This window comes from Acanthaster planci, linkage group LG02 (genome assembly GCF_054643075.1).
Source record: "Acanthaster planci isolate LZ-2023a linkage group LG02, COTS_SCS, whole genome shotgun sequence".
NCBI classification, from domain to species: domain Eukaryota; kingdom Metazoa; phylum Echinodermata; class Asteroidea; order Valvatida; family Acanthasteridae; genus Acanthaster; species Acanthaster planci.
Window position 1 is genome coordinate 16,024,391 of NC_141778.1, and position 15,730 is coordinate 16,040,120.

A 15,730-nucleotide genomic window follows, 5' to 3' on the forward strand; every position below is an offset into this window, starting at 1 on the left:
ATTTGTTGTTGAGTTGTACACTTACATGTATCAATAAAGCAGCATACAAAAGGTTACCTTATCTGTGGAAAGGGCTACCTCGGCCTATTCAATATGCCTGCACCAATTCAGGAATTTAGGAAATTGTCTGCATAGTTGTTAATTGTCACCTTGCAGGGTGACAATGCATTTTTTGGGGGGGCCTAGTCTCATCCCAATTCCAACAAAAAGGAGAGAGGAGAAAGGAAAAGCAGTAAAAAGTAGGAAAGTACACATACAACGCCTCCTCATAAGAAAAAATAATATTGTGGAATTGTGTCCAAATTGTACATGTACATGTGCATGCACTACTCAGTGTACTGTAAATTGAGCTTTTGGACAGAAAGATCTACATGTAATTCTTGCATTAATTCTATGTACATGTACCGTACATACATGTACCAGTACCGTAAGCCTACTGGAAATATGACAAAACAAAACCATGCAATTGGAAAGAGCCTGATTAATCTGCTGTAATCCTGTGACATTACTCAATCAACTCATTCATTTTATCCAACTTCAAAGTTTATTCCACTCCAAAAAAGTCACAGAACCTGACTCTAAATAACAACATCATCTTGCTACTGGTAAATGTAAACATCAAAACTCTACATTTGCATGTGTCTCTGTAACCTACCGGGAACATGTACATGTATGCTTCACACGTAAACAGCAACAAATTCATGAAAATAAGGTACCTTACATGCAGATAGGGTAACTGTGTACATGTACATGTAAACCCATTAACAATTATTCAGCGTTGTTGCCAGCATGTCATGCTATCCCCCCTCCCACCCGACATATTGTTCAAAATCAAGAGCTTCACCTGCGCAGTGCACTGTTTTCAGTGTGTGACTTACCAGCTACTACAGTGGGTAAGTTTACCTGGCTTTTGTTCGGAGGACCTAGTAAAGTGCATGAAATGAAATCAGCCAAAACCAACTCAAGAGACACTGTTGTGTGTTTGTAGGGGTACGACTATAAAAAATGATGGGTCTGCCTGACCTTGGCAGAGAAATCACTTGAAAAGTGCATGGCATTTGAAGGTTACGGAGTAGAATAGGGCTTCTGCAGAAAGATAAATTCCCAGAAGTTCTTGTTTATAAACATGGCCTAAACACTGGCAAAACATTGCATATACCAGTGTATATGTATTGATACATGTACATGTACCGGTACATAGGAGCTGGCACTTTGCCACGAGATTGAGAGGACAAGTTTGGAATGACAAGAAGGCAGAGAATTACATGTAGGAAATGCCTTAAGTCCAAGGGATTAGTGATATTAGGGCCACTCAAAAGTCCAGGGACACCGTTGTCACCTGTGGATGTGGGGACTGTAGTGAATTTTTCAGAGCCCTACACTTGCTGGTGCACCCATGAATGTGACTGGATGGAGGGGGGTGGGGCACAGCGACTGATAGGGGGGGTGCATGTAAGCAAGGGGTACAGGATCTTGATTTTCACTGTCCTCAATTCTCTTTATATGTATATATACCTTGGTAAGTAGGGAAAGCGGCAGCAGGTTAAGCAGTTAGATCCAAAGACTGGGTGGACCATGTGTGCCATACTGAAGAGTGGGCATGTGACTTTTGTTTGTGGGGTTGCCATGGTACCAGAGTGCCGATGGCGCCGGTCAGACCTATGGACCCTCGGAATGCGGTCTGAAGTGAATGTTTCAGGTGGGGTTCAGCTGGGGGTGAATAAACTATTACCATCACTTATTGAACTCTCTGAAGGCGCTGTTCCCTGGGTGGTGTGAACAACTCCAGTTGTGTGAGTGCATGCGTGCACTAGAAAGCAAACTCCCCTTTCCTGTTCTAACTTGGGAGGGGGGGACACTTTCTTGGAGGAAAAAATTAAGTGAATAGAAATTGTTCTTTTCACAGGAAATTTTGATTAGTACATTTAAGCTCATTTTGATGGGCCCAAACTCAACAAGAATTAACTTGAGATTTGAAGCTTTTCATGGTGGAGGCAGCAAGTAAACTAAAGTAGACAGGTTTGCGGTAGCACCAGGGATATATTTTTTCAGTAAATGTAGTGTTCTGAAAAGAACCGGTGGTACCTGATTGGTGCCAATGCCGTCATTCTCCAAGGCTTCCGAGATTCTATCACCTTCATACCCAAACTACATCTACTAAGATACCCGTTATTACTCCTAGAACTGTGGGGGCCAATATCCGCTCCGCTCCCACGAACGTTCATGGGACCTCGGACCCCACAGTTCTGGGGGGTACATGTACCACATACTCATGTGTATGTGCATTTACGTAGGTGGGACTAGTGAGACAATTACCGGTAGATGGCAAACCCAATGAAACAGACAGTACAGTCAAGATGAGCACAAAAACCTAACTGGACTACAACCTTCCTTGGAAATAGCACATGTAATGGTACACATACCGGTACTGTAGGACATTGACTTGCATGTAATCACTAGGCAGTGGCTTTGAATGATCCCTAGGCACACCAGCATCCACAACTTCCACACCTTGTTTCACAGACAAAAGTTTGAACTGTTATTTTTTGGGGGTGGGGGGATGCATACACTTAGTATGTACCGGAACATGTGGCGCTGGTACATTTGCATGAACTCTTCTAAGATTTAGGCCTGAGTGCGGTTTTGCTACCGGGTATCTGTCAGAAACTTCCAAAATGGCGGACTGTGCTATGATGATTATGCCACCTGCGCACATCATAAATCAGTAAACGATGTGCACCCGTGATGTGAATAAACCGTACCGTACATCCAATAGTAAGCCACATGCACAGTGCAGTTTGAAACTCTGTGATACCAATTTTGGTATTTTGGCTCCAACTCCAGTGGAAGATTCACTCTGTTCAATCAATGGGTTCTGATGACTGTGTTACTTACTGCCACAGCCAACAAAGTGTGAAATGCATGACCACACATAACAGTAGTCATGGTACATGTGTGAGATATCCATATTTGGTCAGGCACCTATGATGTGTAGTGTAACCAGTACATGATTATTTTACCAAGCGCTCCAACGGGATACTTCAAATGAAAAACACATTTTAAGCAAGTTCTGTCCCTTTTCAATCCACATCAACTCCTTGAGAAATAAACTTGTGCACAATGCTGCCAGCCTTTTTGAGTTTGTCAACCCAGGCTTCAACTTCTTGGCGGTACTTCAAAAGAGTACCAGCACTTCCCATAAAAATGCCAGCCATTACCAGGGATTAAAAAAATCAATCGTGTCAGCAAATATGGAGACACACAAGACACACGTCATTTGGAGACCCGGTTATCAGAAGAGCTGAACCATACTTAATAAGGTCCCCCATAATTTCAACCTGAACACACAAGGGGGCCAGCTGCACATGTACAACCGGTACCCATGGGTGTCTGGGACCAGTGAGGATCAGCTTACAGCAACTCTACAAAGACAGACACACAGGAAAAAAATAATAATAATAACATCAAACACTGGTTTCTGTAAAAGGTCCCCCAAGACACAATGTGACTTAGTCGTACTATTTACCTGGTACCGGTAACTCAGTTCCAGTTATTAAAATGCTTCAGTCTTTCCTAAGTGAGACAAAAGTTGAACTACATGGTACATGCAAATACAATTCAGCACAGCAGTGCAACAACCATCAAAGGAAGTCAGTTCACCTTTTCACAGACTACCTCGCCTCCCCGAGAAAGTTTCCAATGATAATCTCCTTATAATAATAACAAAAAGAGAAGCCGTTAAAGAGGGGGAATGATAAAAAAGATGAAGTTCAACAACTTGTTGAAAAAAAATGCAAGGAGATAATCAATTCCTGATGTACAAGTACCGGTACATTTTGCATTTTTGGAAGGCAGCACCACCTTGAACCATTTTCAGTTTCAACACCCAGAGTGGAAGAACAAGCCATAAACCCTTTCACACTTTCAATCATTTCTGACAGTCCAGACAGCTTTAATCTGAGTTCTGCTGTGGCCTTGGGTGAGTGGACCCACTGGGTGTACTGGTCAAAGTGATGTATCATTTACACTCAGGAATCCTAGTGGTGTACATTTGTCCACAATCAATACTTTTTTTGATATTGTGCACAGTACAATCTGGGTGGCTATCTTTTAGTAAGAAGTCAAAAGAGGCAAGCATCGACGACGTGAAAAATCTTTGGATGATCAAGCACATCTTTCAGGACTGAATATCAAATATTCAATTATTTATTTTTGGAATCCAATATTTGTGTAAAATGCACTGAAACATAAAATGGAAACAGATTCTTCCTTTCGCAATTTAACAAAACTATTTCAAAAACCTTATTTAATGGATGTCTGACAGGAATACTCTTGAACAGACTGCCAACCAGAGCACAATGTTCAATCATCAAGCAAATATTCGCAGTTTACCGAACTGCTTCATGCCCAATGTGGGTGGGTCTGCAGGCTGTCTCTGTGTCCATTATTTACATAAATGGAAATATACAAGAACACTTCGACAAATAATGAGCGCTTACAGAAAAAAAGAACTTCTTCAGAAAAAGCTGCTAGGGTTTGCAGTTGCTTAAAAAATCATATTGAATAGTCAGAGGTGATACATGCAAAAACAAGTGTTTTGAATCTCGATTGATAACTATTTCTTGAGAGGGAAATTTTGTTATATACATGTACAGTAGGAAGTACAATGCCAGAATCCTACACAAAGGTATCGGCTGGAGTGCCACACTGGTTGGCACCCTCTCCACGTCCATGAGGTTCACAGCAAAGGAATTGCTCTTTACACATTACCTTCCCTTTTAGTGAAAATGCTTGATTTATGCACTACCGGCACATGTACATGTACATGTACAGTACATGTGCACCTGCACACTTAGAAGATATTTCACAGACATTGTTGGTTTCTGGTTTTGTGGCAGTGTCAATCAGCACTGGTTGGTTGAAAAAAAAAATGAAACCATCCCCATTACTGAAACAGCCAACCCTATGGTAGGCATGGTCCCATTGAGCAGTTGAAAGACGCCCGTGGAGACTTTGTAAACTCTGCAGTGCACAACTTAACCTACATGTACATGGCGTAGAATGGATTACTGTACATGACACGTACATGTACATGTACATGTAAGTTCCGCAGACTGTCTCATTTGCCAAGAGCCCATCCCTAACATACATTGTCCGTACTGCTAATAGTAATACGGTACACAGAAAAAAAGTTTGGCTGGAGAAAGGAAGAGCGAATGTTATCTGCCAATAACTCATGTGGTGTAACTGCTCTGACTAGTTCTCAGCCATTTTTTTCCGTTTATATCAAATGAACATGTATACATGTACCAGGTATGTAAAATACTGGCATACCATTATCTCAGTTTGTGAAGTACAAATGTAGGCCTATACATGTATAGTGATTGCTCAGAGACTGACAGATGATGTACACACATGTACAGTACTGTGTGTGTGTGTGGGGGGGCTCAGCATAGAACAAGGCCGAGGACTGGTTGGGATGTTTTTATGATCATTTAATTAAGCTTCCTGTACATGTACGGTAGTACAGTCCATTGGTTCAACCTGTTTTAGACATTTCATCTAAACTGATGACTATTAATAAACTTTGAAATTCCTATTGGTGGGAAAAAACTTTGATTAAAAGCTGTTATATTTAAAATCTTGTCCCCTTTAAAAAAACGCTGAGTGGTTTAAACACCGTCAAAACGTGTAGTCGTGCACAATTGTACATACTGTATACGCTACAAGTTTTTCTTCACAGTTTAAAATCTGTGCCAGAGAATAATTTTTTCCCTGGAGAGTTCAAACTTACCTCCGCTGCCTCCGCTGCTGGGGCTGTATGGCAGGCATGCTCGGTGATGATGGCGCTTGGGTGAAAACCTGAGTTGACAGCCTTTGCCTACGGTCATCAAAATCTCGACATTTGGTAGGAAAGTGATTTTGACAAGACAAGTGGGGTTAATGTCAGTCTTTGAAAACCAGCCAGACCTCAAAAAAAAAAAGGACACATAACATTTTGCTAGCCAAACATCCAGAGGGACGACAACGTCTGCGAAACTATCCTCCAATGCCAATGAGGAATTTCCAGCTTTTAGAGTTTCGTGGTTTCTAGTCTAGATGCCTGTGGACTGGTTGCAAACTAAAACACAGATGGGATGGGCGGGTCTCAATGTTTTTAATCCAGGTATCATCTGACTCCACAGTGTTTGAGCAAGCTGGCCTCAGATGAATGGTCCAGCTCCTTTTGGTTCACTGCCTCTCTCACCTCCTTTTCAGTTTATTCTGGACAATCCCACTACACAGGCTCACAACAGATCCAGAGGCACTGTACACATCACTGCGTATTGACTTTTAGCCAATTGTTTATCTGTAAACACCATAAGCTGTGGGATGGGTGTCAGGCAGAGGAAGTATCTGATCTGACCAACTAGACCATCGCTGGACAAGAAAGAAAAAAGCAAGAAGGACTAATCCTGCCCTTAAATCCAGCGGGTAAACAGGGGAGAAAGTCCTGAATGTCTAATTCTCAACTGTAGATCTGTACACCATCCAGCTACATGTAGGTTCCTTTGTCAGAGTCTGTCTCCGAGCTTTCAGGGAGATTAGCAGGCCAGAGAAGTTCCAAACTTTTTTGAAGAAAGCGGATTTCAGTGCTGCTTTCTCTTGCTCCAAGAGAAAGCTGAGAGACACTAGTAGAAAGCTGTCTTTAGATTCCTCACATGAAACAGGGTTCACAATCTCCGGTCACAACCTCGAATTCACACTTGTACATTTACATGGACATTATCGATCCAGTCGCACAACTTCCAGTCAACTTGGCCAGTGGAAAAACTAGTGCACACAAAGCTGATTAAACCCCAAGGATGTCACTTTTTACAAAGGAAACACTCTGATTTAAAGTGCCAGCAGCAAGTGCCCTGACCAAATGAATTCCAGACCTTTTTGGATCTGCAGTAAAATAACATCAAAAGAGCTCATGTGGTCCATCTCACTGCCCAAGTCTCTCTCACTGCAGGCAAGGGCAGGGCTTTCAAATTAATTCTGGACAGGACACAAGCTTAAGTGCATCTGTACTTGAATAATCCTCCTGCTTTGGGACCCCCTTAAGTAAACAAAGAGGGTGTACTATCTCGCAACCTGAGGCCATGTAGATGCAAAGACCATGACTTGCTGAGCATGACCCATACACATAGACTTGTAGGTGTAGATAGTGCAATCACTCAGAGGCCTGCTTTGTGGGCCTCCAGCTCTTCAAAACATTTGCAGAGTTTTTGCAAACCATTTCATCTGATAACTGAGTCTTGGAAAAAACAACAACACAGGATAAGCCAAGAGGAGGAAAGATGCTAAGACAGCACCACAGAACGGATGAGCATTTGATGATGGTCTTCTTGTTGTCTGATGCTTAGCCAAAGGCACTGCGCTCACTTCTTGCAGACTATATTTGGTGTGCCATATCCACGCCGGCAATGTGAAATGTTGCCATCACATCTCCAAATCACGAACATATATATTCTTTGCACCTCATTTACCGATACATGTACACTGTTCTTGGCAAGAATTTCCACTCTGAAGAGATCTGCCCATGCATGTAATTCATCAAGTGCATAAAAACTACATGTAGAAAGCAGAAACTGTCACAAGCAAAATGGAAACACCAACTGTGATTGTCCCTCCAAAAAGTAAGAACAATTTATAAACGACACTCCAAAACCCAGGGACCAGAATGACAGATGTACATGTATATTCATCTGCAGTGACGGTCAAAACTGTGTTCAGGAAAAAAAAATGAAAGGAATGAAGAAACTGCTGTGACTAAACGATCCATACATCCAGTGGCTGAATGCAAATCAATTCAGGATTCACTGCCTAGCATTGCAAAACAGGCACATCCCCTTTTTAAAAGCACGAGACAATCCATCCCCCAACGCACACACGTACACACAACGAATAAAAGAAAAAATACGGCAAGACTTAACTCAATTTCCTTCCTTCCTGAATAGGAACTCTGAGATAAGAAATATTAATTTCAAAAATAGAAATAGGGAAACTGTGAATGAACTTTTTTTTTAACGGGTGACTGTATAAACTCAGGATGTTCCTGGTTTGCTTTGTGCACTATCTGGTCCCTCCTGGTCAAGGGGTGAAAATTAAAGAGGCTACATATCTATATCTTCAATTTTAACTTAAAGGGCTGATGAAATATTAAATACAACATTGGATAAGAGCATTTAGTGAGATTAATTTTATCCTCATTCAAATTTGCGTATTCACAGGATAAGCTGAAGTGTAATGGCATCCAAGGCAGAAGACTCAGCATGGCAGCTTCAGGTACTGTACATGTACCTGAGTATTTTTCACAGAATTCGCGATATTTTGCCGCGGAAACTTTCATTACTTTGCTGACTCCCTGTTTAAGAAAGTACTCCAACACGTATTTCATGAACCAATCTGGGATGTACAATTTGAACAAAAGAGCCCCTTGAAACTGACGCTGCCTTCCTGTAATGACATCACAGTACATAACTTCATGATGACAGTCACTCACGTGTACATGTATGCTATGGGGAGAGGCATACATGTAACTATGGCAAAATGCACAGGAAGGGGGCACCTGGGGGTGAACACATTTTTCCCAAGGGGGCACCACAAGAAAATAAGCTGCACCTGCATTCCAACGGAGATTAAGGGGGGGAGGTACGGCATTTGCTTGAGGGGGGGCACTTACCCCTCCCGTGGGCCCCCACTGAGATTACGTACAAATTTCAAATGGAAGGGGTGCATGGGGGGACAGACACAGTTGCTGGGGGGGACATGTGCCCTCCCTCTCCCTGTAGTTACACCCTGGCTGTGGGCACTTCCATAGCATTAGCATTTTGCCAACTAGTCATCACAAAAAGTTAAACCTTAAAAATTAACCACTGAAGTGACTAAATGAGTGCTTCAAAACGTTTTGAAACCGGGCTTAGCATCATACATACATGTACCGGAACACGTACATGTACGTGTACAGTAGATAGACACGCTGCATTGACAGCAAGAAACATGCTACATGTACGTGTACAGTAGATAGACACGCTGCATTGACAGCAAGAAACATGCTACATGTACGTGTACAGTAGATAGACACGCTGCATTGACAGCAAGAAACATGCTACATGTACGTGTACAGTAGATAGACACGCTGCATTGACAGCAAGAAACATGCTACATGTACGTGTACAGTAGATAGACACGCTGCATTGACAGCAAGAAACATGCTACATGTACGTGTACAGTAGATAGACACGCTGCATTGACAGCAAGAAACATGCTACATGTACCTGTACAGTAGATAGACACGCTGCATTGACAGCAAGAAACATGCTACATGTACCTAGTGCACGATCCCCCCCCTGCGAAATGTGTCAAATGCAAGAGCTTCATAAAATTTGCATTTTTCTCACCACTTGCACACTGTAGCTAGCCTTCACCAAGGTCGTCTACTCATTCCCTGAGCAAGCAATCTACATGTACACTGGGGTGCCATGTCCAATAAACATTTCATGGACAAATGATTTCAAGACAATTTTCTCCACACTAACTACATGTACGAAGACAATAATACACATACATGTGTATACATGTACATGTAAATGTACATGTACATCTGTTGATGCCTGCCGACTGGACATAAATCACTAAACAGCTCTGTAATAACTTAACTGTTGCAGCACTTACATGTGTACATGTACGGGGTACCGGTATTATACATGTAAGTCTATCACAGCACTTAATGTGATGAGTTCATACCGGCAGTAACTGAAAGATCTCACCTTCTTTTGTTTACAGCACTCATGTTGCTCAGCTTATCACTATACATGTATGAAGACTTGAAAAGAAGAAACACTGAACCACTCTACCAGCAAACAATGCTAGTCGAGTAACTTTGAACAACTTTGAGTTGAGTAACTTTGATGCCTGTCTACATGTACCAAACTGATGATGCCAGAGCTGGACACATAAAGTACATGTATTTTATCTGCATCAGCTGTTATATTTATGGTACATGTACATGAACATGTAAGCCAGCATTCAATACTATAAAAAGTTTGATATTCCTGGACTGATACTCTTTGGCTCATTAATTTTCATGGGTACCAAAATGACTAAGATGCGCGTGCAGTTTTAACGTCTAACCTGGATCAGTTTCAGGATATTTTATGGCGCTGCATAATGTAAAAAGTGTCAGACGTGAATGACTACATGCATTAACGTTGACCTAGCTTTGATCCATATGTACATGTACTGGTACTTGAAGCTACTTCATGCAGATTCTCTCAAAGCTGTGTTCTCGGCAAAGTCCATTCCGGATTGACCCGTGTAAAACTGCAGCTCAGCGGCTTCATCACTGGATGAGGTTTTGAATACAATAGGGGAGGAAGACAGCACAACAGACCAGTGCACCTGACATGAATTACCATGTCGGTAATCATAGCCATAATTACATTATCATAAGCAACGAACTACATGTATCCAACAGCTAAAATTGTTTTTACGCTTTTTATAATGCCCCCATATGCTTTTATGGCTACACTGGGTATCTGGACAAACACACTGTATTATATGTTCACAACAATTCACACGTGTGCAATGTACTGGTACCGTCTAATCATTCACAGCACAATGGTACGTGTAGGTATGTTGCGATTTTTCTGGATTTTTCAAATACGTAAGAAATAAAGAAGACGCTTGCATGTATCGGTAGGCCATGAAAAATAAATACCAGTATTATATGAAATAAAATTTGAATTATTTTCCCCCCCAAAAATTATCTACTTACAATGTACACGTAGGCCTACACTAAGTTACTGACTAAGTGATGTCATCAGACAAACAGTTGCACACTGTATGGAACATGTACACGCAGTTATGATTTCTACACATATAATCATTCTGTCTGGTTATCATTACATACCAGTAACTATTACTGTACATGTACTGTACAAGTTTCCAACATGAAGTTTGAAGTACTGTTTGATTTGCGATCAATTTCTGATCACGGACACTACAGGAACAGACAAGGAAAGGCAGTGCATTGAGCGCAGGTACATGTAACCCTTTAACCTACATGTATTTCCAATGACCCTTTCTGATCTGCATAACAATACGAACTATGTATACATGTATGTTTGTATGTATGTACATGTACGTGTATGTACATGTAAGTTCATTTGTTTGAACGGTAATGAAAATCACCCCTTCTTGACTCGGTCTACAATGCCATGGTCAATACTGGCAAGCGTACTTTTCTTGGTCATCAACATTGTACCAGTACATCCTGTCAACTGTACGCATACATGTACAGTATGTCACGCTATAGGGACCCTTTGCACTAACGAGCATAACAAAGGAAAGCTCTCATCAAAATTAGTCTCAGCAGAGCAACAGAGATGAACCTGACATGTCCCTATGAAGATGAGCTTGGTTGTGGAGTAGCCCTTGAGCTGCTTGAGTGCATGTACATGTAATTTTTTGTCATGCATAGCTTTTGGAGAGTTTGATTTTTTTCCCTCCTAGTCAGGCAAGTGTGATTAAGTCCACTTGGCCACATTCCAGTTATTTCAAAACTGGGCAACAGAAAGTGGATGAACCGGCTCACGATGCTACACTCTTGTACGTTGTACTTGTGAAAAAAATTATGAGAGTCAACTCTATCACTTTAGTTTTGAAATTGACTATTGTAAACAAGGTTTGCTTTCCAATTTGATTTCTGTTTCTGTTTTGTGGCAGGAAATGAATCACTAAGTCATGAAGGATTTGGCCATTCTGTCCATTTAAATGTGCATGTACCACAAGTAGGGTTAGAATTAGTTCACACAATACAAAATACATGTTGAGTACTGAAATACTGTATATGTACATGTATGTGTGCTTGTACTTGGTGTTACTCAAAACACAAACATGACAAACATTTTTGTACGCTCCATGGTTGTAATATGCAGAAATGGCTAGGTCATGACCGAGAAAAACAATGGTTGTGTTGACACCCTCAGGCCTTGCAGTCAAGTTAATTGCCTAAAACAGACGCAGAAATGGGTTGTTGTCTGGATGGGTGCAACTACTGTAGCTGGTGCATGACCCAGACTCACTATGGACTCGGCCAGTCAAATCCTTCCTCCATGAATAAACACATGCAGGCAGTTAGACACAAACAGATTGATTGACACCACACCAGACTAGAAGAAATCAGAAACAGGGAAATCCAACTGATTAGCACCAATTAGGTGAAATGAGGTGTTGGGTTTCCTTGGACAAAAGGAAAGGGTGCTAATTTAGCCGACAACAGTGGGAGAGGATTATTGTGAATGGCTGGGAGAGGTGGAGACTTCCTGTTGGTTGATTTTGTCCTGATGTGACCCTTACACTGATGGGTACACTTCCATGGTGGATGCACATGTTCCAAGGGGATGAGGTGTTAAGAACTTAGGTGTTAAGTTCTCTAAGAAGAGAATTCATCATTTTTTTAATGTTAATTATCAACAACTTTAATAAGTAATTATCATTAAATAATTGACAATGGTCAGATCACCTGGTCAGATCACCTGTTCCCTTTTCCATGGTTGGGCAAAAGGGGGAGAAGTGGTTGGCATTCCAGGTCCCCCCTCCCATAATCAACACTTGCCTTGTCCTCCTTCTGAAGTCTAATAAGTTGCATGGTGACTGTTGCTCATTCATTGATTGCCAGTGAGTGTGCTAATTGGTGAATTAAGAAGGAAGTGGTATTGGCTTATTTCCATTATCTTAAGTAGGAAGGGGGAATAAACTTCTAGTACAGTACAAGGGAAGAAATCACGAAGAACTGTAATGAGTGCAATTTTAAAACACTGGGTGCCTGTAGTGGAACTCTTTACATGTATACATGTGCAGTGTACATTGAATGGACTATTTACACAGGCCAATAAGCAACAATGTTTATTCAAATTTACATAAAGTTTGTATAGGCTTTTTCAAGCTCTTCTGACAGTACACATAAGTGAACACCTTCAAAAGAAACTTGTGCCATTTGTACTCAATATCTCAATTACTTTTAAAACCTTTTTAGAATGTCTTCCATGTACTTTATGTTTCACTGGCTGCATAGGTAAATCCTTTTTCTTGAAAAGTCTCCCTATTCTCAGAGAATTAGCAACTGAGGATTACATACTGGTATAGTGGTTTGAAAATGTCTTTAAACTGTGAACAAAACATACCATTTCCAGATTTATTACATGTAAGTTCTTTCTAAAGGAGACAGAAACTGTTATTGCTGCGTTCAGGTTCCAAGATCTGGGTGTTATTATTTTCAACAAACTCCATCTCACTGTGTATTTTTGTTGAAAGTATATGTGCAGTAAGTCCATTCTGCTTGGGGAAAACTGTCTGTAGGAAAGTGGTTTTGAGTCGCATTTTGAATATTGTTGATGTTTATAAACTTTAAAACTGAGGTGGCTGGTTACTGAACTCTTTGCATCCTTGAATTTTCCATGTGGCATTAACAGAAAAACCATGAATAACAAACATATCTCATGCATCATGTCATGCACGTCGTTTTGGTAAAACCAAAGAATCAGACAACCATGATACTGTAACTGGTGAAAAATGTAAGACACACTTTGCCTGTGCCTGCTCCATTCAAAGCTGCAGGCCGAATAATTCTATGGGCGAACATGGTCCTCCAAGAAACACGCATGAGTAGCCTATACGTGGTCTAGGCACAAGACTTGTTGATTGTGATGGTTGGGAGTGCTACCCACGACTGTTTCCTGGTCAATACATCTTGTGCCCCTATTACATATGGGCCGCTCCAGCGGTTTCATTAAAGGACCATGTTTACTCATAAAGTTATTGCGATCGCAAAATCTTGGCCCACATATTTGAATGGAGCAGGCGGTGAAAAGTTCAAGTGTTGTGCATGTGTCGAGCGAAAACGGTCGGATTTTGACAGATTTTGAGGTCAGAAATATCACTAAAGCCCCAAAAGTTTTCCTCTGGCATTTAAGAAAGCCAGTAGGTTGTGAAAAAGGTGTTTTTGGTGAGTCTTTGGAATTTTTTAGGACCATTTTCACCTTACTAAAATACAAGGCTATGTAGGCCTACCATGCCTACAGGCCTGGAGTGTTAGTATGATGATCCCATCCAAAATTGAAAAAGAGGAATATCAGTAGAGCTAGATACATGCATACTGAACTATTGAATGCAAGAGACATGCATGCTGAACTGCTGAATGCAAGAGACATGCATGCTGAACTGCTGAATACAAGAGTTAAAGCCAGCCTGTGGAAATTTATCTATTGTGAACAAACAAATAAAACAAATAAAAAATATTGTCCAAATGCCCTAAGATATTTCAGACAAACAAAATGGAACAAATAACATGTGACGACCAAATTGATGCCTGACGAGAGGCTTCGGCTGTTATTTTGTTGAATTGTGATCTGCGTTGAATTTCCTGGCCTAGCATGTGCCTAGCGCTGCGAATGTGTGATGATACTTTGTTAGTTAACAAAATGGCGGACGATTTACTTCGGTTTCACTGCTTTGGTTTTAAGAATAAGTTATGGCTTGGTTATTGTTTACAGCACCATTCCCTTCAGGTAAGAAGAGCGGTGACATGAACCATCGGGGTACGCACAATTGTTAAAGTGGGGGAGATTTGCCGGTGAATGCTTACCTCCGCAAAGGAAATCCACCTGCACGACCGTAGTTGATATTCCGCAGCTGATAGTCGGCATGATAACATTGCGAGCCACGCAATGTGTAGGAAAGCTGCCTTAGCTTCTTCATAAAATCCTTCATGCTGAAGTTCTCTTCTGTCGTCGCTTATCGCCAGAAGTTGTTTATGTCCTTCAAAAGTTATGTCAAGTGTGGCATTAAACTAATTTCTCCTCGAAATGGTCTCAACATCCAGAACACGGTGGTTTTTATACTGTTTATTGACAGAAGAAAATGTGTCAAACTTGCAAATAGTGAACGAGCTGGCACGGTGACCACTTTTTTACTAGCAGCTAGGGGGTTTAAATGACAGCACCCGGCCGCGCCGGCAAGTGCATTGCGTGACAACCTTATCGCTTGAAGGCGCTGTTGCTCTCAAAATCTGTACCCGTACCGTACCTGTTCATGTACCCCCTGGGACCCCATGGTCCCAGCACCAAGCCTACAGGTGTACACGTACGTGTACAGTACATTGTACATGTATGCTTATGTTTTTTTCTGCGCGAAGTAAAATCGACCTCCGTATGCATTCATATGTACCGAAATCGAATGCAGATGCTTCGTGCTAAGTAATTCCTAAACTCGTTCTCAAGCCTGCGATCGAACGTGCAATTACCTGACGGAACCGAAGTCAATTCCGCGTCCACGTCTTCCAAATTAAAGTACCGACATGACCAAAGTAAACTTTTCAAGAGTAGTTAAAGTTGTCCTCAAATCAGGGCCAGCCATCGTCACAAATCGTTCGTATGAATCGTGTGTCGGTGGCACGTGTCATCAGGCGTGACAACTGTTGCACGAGTGCGTTCGAAAGGGGGTCAGGTCGTCTCGCTGATGAAGGTCATCAGACAGACGGGGACGGCCTCTGGTCCCTTATTTCCCCTGGCCCAGTCCAGATCCAATGCACCAGAGACAGGTGTGTGCTGCCCTAGGTTTTCCTTTTTGATCGAGCACGACACGCGTGTCCTAAATCGGTACTTAAATTGAATGAGCATTCAAAAGCATTGCCAAACACCTA

General features: G+C 41.6%; 1 protein-coding gene across 5 annotated transcripts in view; it reads right to left on the minus strand.

Moving 5' to 3' along the window:
• klhl8 (kelch like family member 8) overlaps positions 1-15,470 on the minus strand; it is a 50,376-nt gene extending 34,906 nt beyond the window's left edge. Inside the window, exons 1-3 of one of the 5 annotated variants that reach the window (XM_087133022.1) lie at positions 15,332-15,459; positions 14,675-14,929; positions 12,554-12,717 (exon numbers count right to left, since the gene is read on the minus strand). In XM_087133022.1, coding sequence (XP_086989148.1) covers positions 12,554-12,717; positions 14,675-14,743 — 233 coding nt within the window. In that variant the 5' untranslated portion in view covers positions 14,744-14,929; positions 15,332-15,459. Of the gene's footprint in view, positions 1-5,794; positions 7,763-9,797; positions 9,997-12,553; positions 12,718-14,674; positions 15,279-15,331 lie in introns of those variants that run through there. The other 4 variants (XM_022223883.2, XM_022223888.2, XM_022223886.2 and 1 more) reach the window with 4 other exon arrangements.
• Between the last annotated feature and the right edge of the window lie 260 nt (positions 15,471-15,730).